The sequence below is a fragment of the Agrilus planipennis genome, unplaced genomic scaffold (assembly GCF_000699045.2).
Source record: "Agrilus planipennis isolate EAB-ADULT unplaced genomic scaffold, Apla_2.0 scaffold97, whole genome shotgun sequence".
Lineage (NCBI taxonomy): Eukaryota > Metazoa > Arthropoda > Insecta > Coleoptera > Buprestidae > Agrilus > Agrilus planipennis.
In genome coordinates, this window is record NW_020438864.1 from 424,061 (window position 1) to 433,874 (window position 9,814).

Here is a 9,814-nt window from a genome sequence, read left to right on the forward strand (position 1 = left end):
TGTTGTGGGGAAAACTCGAGTGTAATCCTTGAATAAGGCTAAATATTTTGCCTCATTCATAGATGATGCCTCTAGATGGTAAGAAATATACCTTCTAGGCAGAAAGAATAAAGTAATATCAGCATTCGAGCAATATAAGAATCATCTGGAGAATCAGACTGGAAAAAGTATAAAATGTCTCCAGTCAGACAACGGCAAGGAATACTGTAGCACTGAATTTAATAGGCTACTAAAAGACATGGTATTCAACGTCGACTTACAGTTCCACATACTCCACAACGAAATGGAGAGCGTTTTAATAGCACCATTATTGAGATGGCAAGATGTCTGTTACTTCAATCTCAACTTCCACAAACCATTTGGACTGAAGCTGTTGCTACAGCTTGTTATATTCGTAACAGATCATCTACGTCTGCTGTTGGTGGAATGAGAGAAACTTGACTTATCCCACTTGCGTATTTTTGAATCTCTAGTTTATGTTTTAGACAAACTTCCAACAAAAAATAAATTTGCTCCGAGATCAATAGACTATCACTGTAGCGAGATTACAAACTCTACGTATGCTAATGGTTATCTCAGCTAGTTGTGGCCTACAGATGCACCAAATTGACATTGTGACTGCCTATCTAAATGCCATACTTGATGAAGATGTTATAATGGAGATGTCTGACATGCTAGAAGAGATGTTGAATAAAATTATCTACAATGATAACGTAAGACCAGTAGATTATTGAAAACTATAAAAGCCGGTGATGATGCTTGTAAACTTAGAAAGGCATTATATGGACTTCGTCAAGGTGGAAGACAGTGGAACGAAAAAATTGATGAAAGGTTGAAGAATCTAGGTTTAACTCCAACCGTTGGTGAGCCCTGTCTATACCATGCTCATCGTAACAATGATGCTCTGTTCCTGTTATTATATGTGAATGACATCCTTATTGCATCTAGAAATAGAAACTGGATAAAAGAAGTTAAAACAGGGCTTGCAGCCTAATTTAAAATTAAACATCTAGGATTAGCAAAGCGTTGTTTAGGACTAGAAAGCGACTATGTTTGTATTTTGAGATGTTCTAACCATTCAGGTAGTTTGACCATCCGAACTCCCAAGAATTTATAGTACTAGTAAGTTAATGTTTTCTGCCGCCGAATTTACTTCTTAAAAACGCTTTTTATTATTTAGGTCAAAATTCGACCGGCTAAGAAAAACATGAGCTGTTTCCCCGTTCAAGGAAAAAACAATAATACACTATGTGCGTTAACTATAACTCAATCAAGTTGTTAACAGGTTAACAGTGGAACAACAACTGATTTAAAATAATTACAACTATTAACATTACAATTCTTATTTAATTCCTTAGTAAGCTAATTAGTATCTGAACAATGCAATTCCCTGATAAGATTAATATTCTTCAACTTAAGTAACGCAGCTATATCCTGTAGATAACAGAAGCAGCAAACTGTTGCTTTATCGACAACAGAGGCTAAGTACATTAGACTACTATCTGAAGCTCTCAAAGAAGCTATACATTTGAGAAGCTTATTGATAGAGATTGGTCAGAAGAAACTCAGTAAGATAACAGTTTTCACTGACAATAGAGGTGCTGAATGCATAGCCAACAACTCAGTGTTTCATAAACGAACGAAACACATCGATATTAAGTTTCACTTCATTAGAGGGACTGCCAAAGATGTGTTGGTGAATGTGCAGCACATACCCACAGAGGAAATGGTGGCGGATATTTTAAGGAAGCCCTCGGCTTGTGTAAATCATGAAAATTGGATTCATAAACTAGGACTGAGAAGACTGACAGATTCAAGTGACGTACGATTTGAGAGGGAAGTGTTAGATTCAAATCACGCTAATTGCATTGATTAATTATTTTTGTTGATATTATAGATCACAGTGTGTGTAATCTTTATAAATAAATAGTTTGTCTTGTCAATTATAAATCAAATAAATTCACTCATGTTTAGTTTAAATATTTCTTATTTGTAATAAAATCCTTCCTCTGGAAGAAATATCTTAACAATAAGTATCTTTTTTTACAGTGATGCAGTATCTCTAATGTACTGACGAATGTCTGTGACGTTAGTGTAGACACCGGGACTTCCTCTCCGCCCACATCCACGACCCCACGATACGATACCGATGAGAGTGTTATTGGCAACCATGGGTCCTCCAGAATCACCCTAAAATTTAAGAGACATTCAAAAATAAAATTTGTTCTTCACTGTCGATCAAATCAAGACCATGTCTAGAATGATTGTCTTTTAACAATACGTAAACTCTTAATACTATTTAGTGTGCATGTTTCAAAACCATCTAATACTCCTCCATCTTAGCGTATCTCATGTAAGGAATTTAAGTGTTTGCATAAACGAAAATAATGAAAGGTATGTTAAAATGAAATGATAGATTTACTAATAATAAAATTGGTCAGCTAAAATTAATTATTGATGAAGAAAGAATTAATTAGGTGGCATCACTGGATTAGAACAATATGAGTCCCGACTATAAACTAAACGGAATGGGAGCAGTTGTCTTTTTCAATCCCTATTTCAAATAATACTGAAAAATATTAACACATTAACACAATGCCGCGGTCGAATTCTAATTGCAGACGTTTCGCCATGCCTAATAGGTGGCATCTTCAGTGCTTCACGGTGTATGATTGACGGTTGGATGGTTAATGTGGGATTTTAGGGTCTCGGTCACGGTTGGCTCGTACTCACTCATACTATATAAATATTACCAAAAAGAGGTTAGAAAACGAAGAAGAAGAACAAACAACTAACACTTAGAAAAAAATTCAAATTGCAGTAGAAACAAGCTATTCGTATATTCCATTGCAAGGGGAAGAAACGTCTTCAAGAGGAGAACACGGGAGTAAGAAAAAGAACATAAATTTGTCACCTATAGTAATTAGCGTAAAAGTGAAAAACTACGCAGAGTTGATAAAACACATTAAAACAATAGATATAAAACAGGGACTCCACTTAAACTACAGCAACGAATCGATTAGTGTTTTTATCCACGATAAAGCAGCAAGGAAGAATTCCAAAGTGTGACAAAACAAGAAGGGATTCCATTCTACATGTATTCCGAAAAAGAAGAAAAACACGACTCATTTGTGCTTAAATGACTTGATTCACGGCCGGAATGTGATTTGGTTCTAAGTGCATTAAGAAACGAGTACAAAGTCAACGCAATTAACTGCTAAAGTTCCTAAAACAGAAATAGGAACAATAGGAACAAAATCATCCGGTGTCATCGCTGCCAATGTTGGGAACATGCAACAAACGATTTTAACTTTACACTAAAATGTATGAAATGTGCCAAAGAACACTTTATTAAGGAGTATAATCTAAGTGATAGTATAAAGGTGAAGTCAGTAAACTGCAACAATGAACACGCGACCAACAGCATTGAGTGCCCTGTATACAACACATCGAAGAACAGAAGCAGAAACTTAAGCAGGTGAATACAAATTAAATACGATAAGCAGAAGCAGCCCAGAAAAATGCAATAACTTCGTTCATACTGGAAAGACCAACGTCATCGGAAAAAAAAGAAAAACATCAACATTCGGCGGTTACTAAAAAAGATCGCGCAACTGCTACAACTACAAGGTACAGAACTAACAGACCATTTAGAATTAGCAAATGAACATAGTAAATTAAATAGGATCAATATTAAAGAAACACTTAAAATTATTAAAGAAGTAAACAATAAAATGTCACAGAATGTAAACGAGAAAAAAATGCAAACATTTATATATTTTACGTTAAACATAGAATCCTTAAAATCGCATGATGGAACGCTAACGGTTTAAATGCAAAATGAAACAAAACCTAGCAAAGACCATATTGTCAAAAACAAAGGGTATAAAATAAAAAGACGCGATTGGTACTGGAAACGCGGGCGGAGTCTTAGTTTTTATCAAAAACAACATCCCCGTTGTAGATGTACTCATTAGGAGAAATAGCATAGAAGCGATATGCCTCAAATTGGCTAACAACGTACACATAGCAGGAACATATTTCGATATAATATGAGGTGCTCTGATAGCAGAGCCATGTTACTTACGGAACAGGAATCCTTGCCACCTTCGTCGTAACCAGCACACAGCATTCTTTCGGTAAGGTACTCTTCGGTAAGGTTAAGCATACTTCTGCATCTGTCTTGTGCGATAACTGGAACAGAAACTGCTTGAAGTACATCAGTATAAGTGTCATTAACATTTTCTGACTGCAATCCCCATCCTACAAGCGTGGCATTGGTTCCTGGTGCTATTTGTTGATTTTCATTAATTAGTCGAATACTCCGAATTGTATCACTGAAGGTCAAATTTTGTAACAATTTAATCAAACCGACATCATAGTCGGGACCTCCGTCAGTCGTGTTAGGAGGCTCAGAGTATTGAGGATGGATGAAGAGTTCTTCAGCTTGTATTAGAACACCATCACCGAATGTACGTTCAGCACCAGCAAGAACCGTTACATTGATTACATTTGCGCTTTGAAAGAAGAGCAGATAATTAATTACGAAGGTAAACTAATAAACAATAAAATTAAAGTTAAAACACATAGATTTCGTAACGGTGGCTTCTTCAGATGTTTTGAATTTACATGGTCAATATATTAGGAATTACAAGTGTTTTAATTTTAAGTCTAAGAATTTCCATAAAATAGAAGAAGATTTATTGAATAATAATAAAAATACGTAATTTATATATCTTAAATAAGTTTTTGTGAGTATTTTGTACTTATAATGGGGATTAATATAGGTATGTGTAATACTCTTATGTTAACAATTGACCAACTTGCGGCGCAATTCACTCATACTTACTCAACTAAACAGTGACCCGCCGTAAGTATCCATGCGTTGGACAATATTGATCCACCGCAAAAGGCATCACCCGTATTAATTTGCACTGCATAGGGATAATCGTTTATTGATGCGTTAGACCCTCCAACAATCCTACCGGAATCAGATGAATCGTATTCCTCAAATTGGGCATTCCAAGGAAATGCTAATAAAGGAAAATTATATTTTTACATTTCAGAAACCAAAATAAATTAATTGTTTACGAAGTGTTAACTGTATGTAGGCGTAAAGACAATTCAAGTTTTAGTACTCGATCTTACTGAACAATTACTAATATGATCGGTTTTTTTACCACCACATTCATACTTACTGCAGATTGCAGTGATTTTAATTCTATTAATTTTTAATTCGTTTCTATGGTTAAATATTGATTGACACAAAGACATGCTTTCGTGGAGACCAAACAGAAACTCATAGACCCCGCAGGTGCCTTACCTCTGCTCTATCCCATTCCCGTTTAGTTAATTAATATAATTAGGTGTATCCAGTGCCGGCTTTGGAAGGGGGCGACCGGGGCGCTAGGTACTACAGGGCGCCGCGCTCGCCAGCTCAACTTAACCATTTAATTTGAATACATATTTTTATCGATATATAGGAAAACTAGATTCACTTAACTTTTGTAGACTTTTCTCGTAGAAGTGAGTATGAGTGTTCTATGTCTAACAAACACGACCTGTCACTTTTAAAGCTTAACTGTTATCTTTTTTGAATTAATAAATTTGTTTTTATTGTTTTTTTAGTAAATAGTGATGTTAATAAATAAATTAATGTTTGTTTTCCTTTTATATAGATATAACTGAAAGAGAAAACGCTAGCGATTTTCTTAGAAATTTGAAATTTCATTCTTACAGCTACAAAACCTAAGTTTATTAGATAAAAGTATTATTTCTTTTATTAATTAGGTATAAGAAATCGAAATCGGGTACACAGACCTCAGGCACCAAATTCGTGTTAACTTGTGTTATTTGCGTGGTAGCTAAATTAAGATAACAGGTACCTACCATTAACACGTCATTTAGTTTTGTTTAAAAATCTGTAGTCGGGGAAGTTCCTGTAGGTAGAGCGAATGAACTTAAAATAACGGGCAACACTTCTATAATGAAATCAGTATATCTAAAAGGGCGCCAAAGGCATGACTAGCCCGAGGCGCCTAGATGGCTAAGCCCGTTCCTGGGTATGTTACGTATCTACAAGGCGGTTTCGTCCATAACTGTTATTATATATTTGATAGAAAAAACGTTTCTATAAAAGTGTTCCAGAATCATACGGTACATAAACAGAAAATATTTTTCAAAATATCATACAGGGTGCGCCATTTTTCTTTGGACGCTACCTAACTTCGTTATTTAATCGGAACACGCTATATATTTTTATATTTTTGAGATAATCAACTGTTTTTGAAATGAACACGATTTCAGCTGTCTGAATAAGACCAAATAGCATCTTGAATATGCATACATTGCAAACTAAAAACCTGCGGTTTGAGCAGTTCTTTTTAGCACAAATTACCTTATCTTTTTCGCTAAGAGCAAAATGTGTACATTATTCAGATTCGGAAATATCAAAGCCTACTTATGTCAATCTCATAACATGAACACCTTTTTTTTTTCAAGCCGATATTAAATGATACCGTTGGATACAAAATTAAACAAGCTCTTTCGACTGATAAAAAATATTAATCTCTAAGTTTTTCAGAAAAAAATAGATTAGATGAAATTCGAGAAAATACATGTCAGAGCATCATGTAAGCTTTGCAATGTATAAAAGAATTTTTGTTATTAAATGTATAATAACAGAACTATGGGCGAAGGTAGGGGTAGGCACTAGATATTTACTTTTATGAACTTTTACTAATAACGCATATAAAAAATAATAGTGTGTTACATGGGTTTGTTATCTTGAAGTCTTTGTTAGAAGCTTTTAGCTGCCATAATGGTCGGGGTGGCATATACTGTATAAATACAGGATTATTTAAACACAACTTACGTAATTTATATTACCTTAGTTTTCTGAACATCAACCACTATTCTTACTTCTCGGCATTTTACACTAACTCACACTATTGTCAACTATTCAATGCTGCCAACTGCACAACATATGTACATTGTTCTTATCTATATTACTACAGATAGTATATATTTTTATCGTGTAATATGATATAAATTAAAGAGGAACCATTGTAGAGGCTACTTAACATTATTTCTCATTTTGAACGTACTTAGTTGTTATTTAAGTACCGATTTATTTAAGTACTTCAAGTTATCTAGATATAGCGATAAAAATTATGTAAATGTAATTGCAATAATTTTTTATTAATCAGTTTATCGATTTTAATTTATTAATTGTAGATAATGATCAGTTTATATCAAAACATTTTTTTGCATTCCTTTGTATAATCACTGAATAAAAAAAAACACGTGCAACTCAGTACACGTGAAAGAAGTGAAACTTCTTTGGCGAACTCTATATCTTTATAACGAATAAGTAATGATTGGTGAAACAAAGAGAACGTACGACAATATTCAGGATTTATGTTTTCCAGCATATTTTATCTTTAGTCCACCTAAGGAGTATTACTTTAATACGTTTTTAGGCTGTCGCTTCTCGAGACGAAACGGTGCGAAGTATGTCGTTTTGTGGCCTTGAGATTTTACTCTCATCGAGTCCAAAGAAGTTTCACTTCAAAAAGCAGTTAAACATTATATACAAAATAGGTACGCTAAATTTTAAAAATCAAATAAAAATAAGTTTAGCCGCTTTTTAAAATCATTCTTTATATGATTTTTTATTTTTTATTGAATTTTCAATATTTGATTAAATTTTGTTTTATTGCTACTTTTTAACAATTTTGATATACTTCAAATTTCTGTAGCGTTAATTCAATGTGTGTTAGTAAATTAATTGGCCCCAGTACATATCACCTCAAATTAAACTGGAAAAACTGGCCCCAGGGCCCGGGTTCGATTCCCGGCAAGGGAGTGACAGTAGCAACAATTTTGCCTCTTTAATTTGAGGTTATCTGTAGTGGATAAAATTAATTGACTAGCACAGTAACTCACGAAATAGATAATTAATTTATCATGTAAGAAACATGCGCAAAATTTTATTTAATGACGCTGTTAAAAGTTAGTAATAAAAGACAAATATTGAAAGTCAGGTGAAAAAAAATCACCATATCAGGAGTGAACAGTTTAAAGAAAGTGTAAAACTTTTATTTTACTTTTGACTTTTAATATTTAGCGTTTATTTTGTTGGATGCAGATTGTGCCCTGGCGAATGATACGCGCAGTTTCATACAGAAAGGTATGTCGAGTTAGATCCCGACTACCAAGAATGCAAACATCACCCTGTGTTTCCTGAAAGGCTTGCACTAGCTGCAAATGATAAAGATACAGCAACTGTTCCTTTAAAATTCGCCACATTGTAGCATGAAAGAAGCTAACTTTCCCCACTTCTTCGCGTGTACTACTTTGGGGGTAGTCTTGAAGGAAATCAAAAATCAACGCCGATATAAGATGGTGGAAGACATATTGCTAAGACTCAGGCATTGGTTTTAGTATATCCAGCGCCTCTCCTCGTAAAGAAATTATTAGTGCTGTTGCTTTTTCTGAATCAGTGTAAACGTTTGCTGTTGCTGCTGGTGCTGCTCCAAACTGCTTCAGGTAAACGGACCACGAAATCTTCCCATCGAAAGTTGGAGGATGTTTTTTTTATGGTCTTGCACCGGACTCGTCAGTTCTCGCAGTATTAGGTAGTCGTAGATTTTCAACTTCTTCTTTCATTAGTACTTCAATTAGCGCCTCCACCATTTCTGCCAATTTCGTCCCTGGCTTAATCTCCGTTTCTTCTATTTCCTTCTTTATCTCGATTCTGAAGTCATTTATCTTTTCCTCCACTCTCGTACTTATTGCTTCTTGCACATATTTTATTTCTGTTTTCAGTTCCTTTTGTCCCGTTTTAATGTTATCTTGCACTGATATTAATTCTTTTTTCATTTCTTTCTGGTCCTTATTTGTTTTTCCTTGTGCCTCTTCCATTTTCTGTTTCATTTCTTTCTGAGCTACTTTTAATTCATTTTCATTTCATCTTGTGCTGCTTTTAGTTCTTCTTGTGCCAGATTGACGTCATCTCATATTGCTTCCACTTTCTGTTTCATTCCTTCTTGCCCAATTTGTATGTTTGCCTTTAGCTTTTCTTTCATTTTTTTGTCCTGTAATCATTTCTTCTTTTCCTGCTTTCATTTCATCTTGTTCAGTTTACATATCTGCTTTCATTTATGCAGTTAGATGAAATTCTTCAATGACTTGAAATTCTCTCTTCCCTCTTCAAGAGCTTTCCAACAATACATAACTCGCTACAGGGTTTCTAACAGCCGACAGAAACTTCCAGAATATTTTAATGACGTCAAATTCTTTCTTCTCTCTTCGAGAGCTTTCAAAGATATATTACTTGGTAAGGTTTCTTGCCGTCGATGGAAATTTCTTTAAAATTTTTAATTTTTGCGACCGAGGTGCGAGAGTATTGGTAAAATTACGACCGTTTGAAGGAATTTCAGCATTATAAGTGTGACGTTATACCCGATTTCGTAACCGTTATTAACTAAATCTTTATCATTTGTTTGAATAGAAAATTAAAAAATCAGTGTTATCGTTATAACCGATGTTGTTATAAGCAAGTTCCGCTTTACTTAAAATGTAAAATACTTATACCATAATCTACATTATTGTTCAGTACGAATGCATTCACGCCCTTAACCTCTTTTTCGATCGATCTTTAAAATCTTAGCGATTTCACAAAAATACAAATTACATGATCTCACACTATCATCTAAAAGTTTACTTCTAATGCTTACCCAGAGAGATGGAAACTATTGCTGCCAAAATTAAAGTTCGAGCCATGACTACTGAATAATCAACCAGAAGTTGA

The 9,814-nt window shown here is 34.3% G+C and overlaps 1 protein-coding gene across 1 annotated transcript; it reads right to left on the minus strand.

The window, feature by feature from the left end:
- Positions 1-1,969: 1,969 nt before the first annotated feature.
- LOC108736275 (trypsin 3A1-like) lies at positions 1,970-9,814 on the minus strand. Its single transcript, XM_018468633.1, has 4 exons — positions 9,741-9,814; positions 4,850-5,033; positions 4,088-4,517; positions 1,970-2,190 (listed from the first exon to the last, which is right to left on the minus strand). Exons 1-4 carry the CDS (start codon positions 9,784-9,786, stop codon positions 2,044-2,046), a joined length of 807 nt encoding a protein of 268 aa, XP_018324135.1. The 5' UTR covers positions 9,787-9,814; the 3' UTR covers positions 1,970-2,043.

What these genes read in the sequence shown, in the direction of transcription:
- LOC108736275 (XM_018468633.1), bottom strand. Translation starts at nt 9,786, where the DNA reads ATGGCTCGAACTTTAATTTTGGCAGCAATAGTTTCCATCTCTCTGG. An exon ending in AATAGTTTCCATCTCTCTGG is followed by an intron (nt 5,034 to 9,740) that starts GTAAGCATTAGA and finishes TTCCTTTATTAG; the next exon opens with CATTTCCTTGGAATGCCCAA. An exon ending in GTGGCAAGGATTCCTGTTCC is followed by an intron (nt 2,191 to 4,087) that starts GTAAGTAACATG and finishes CTTAAATTTTAG; the next exon opens with GGTGATTCTGGAGGACCCAT.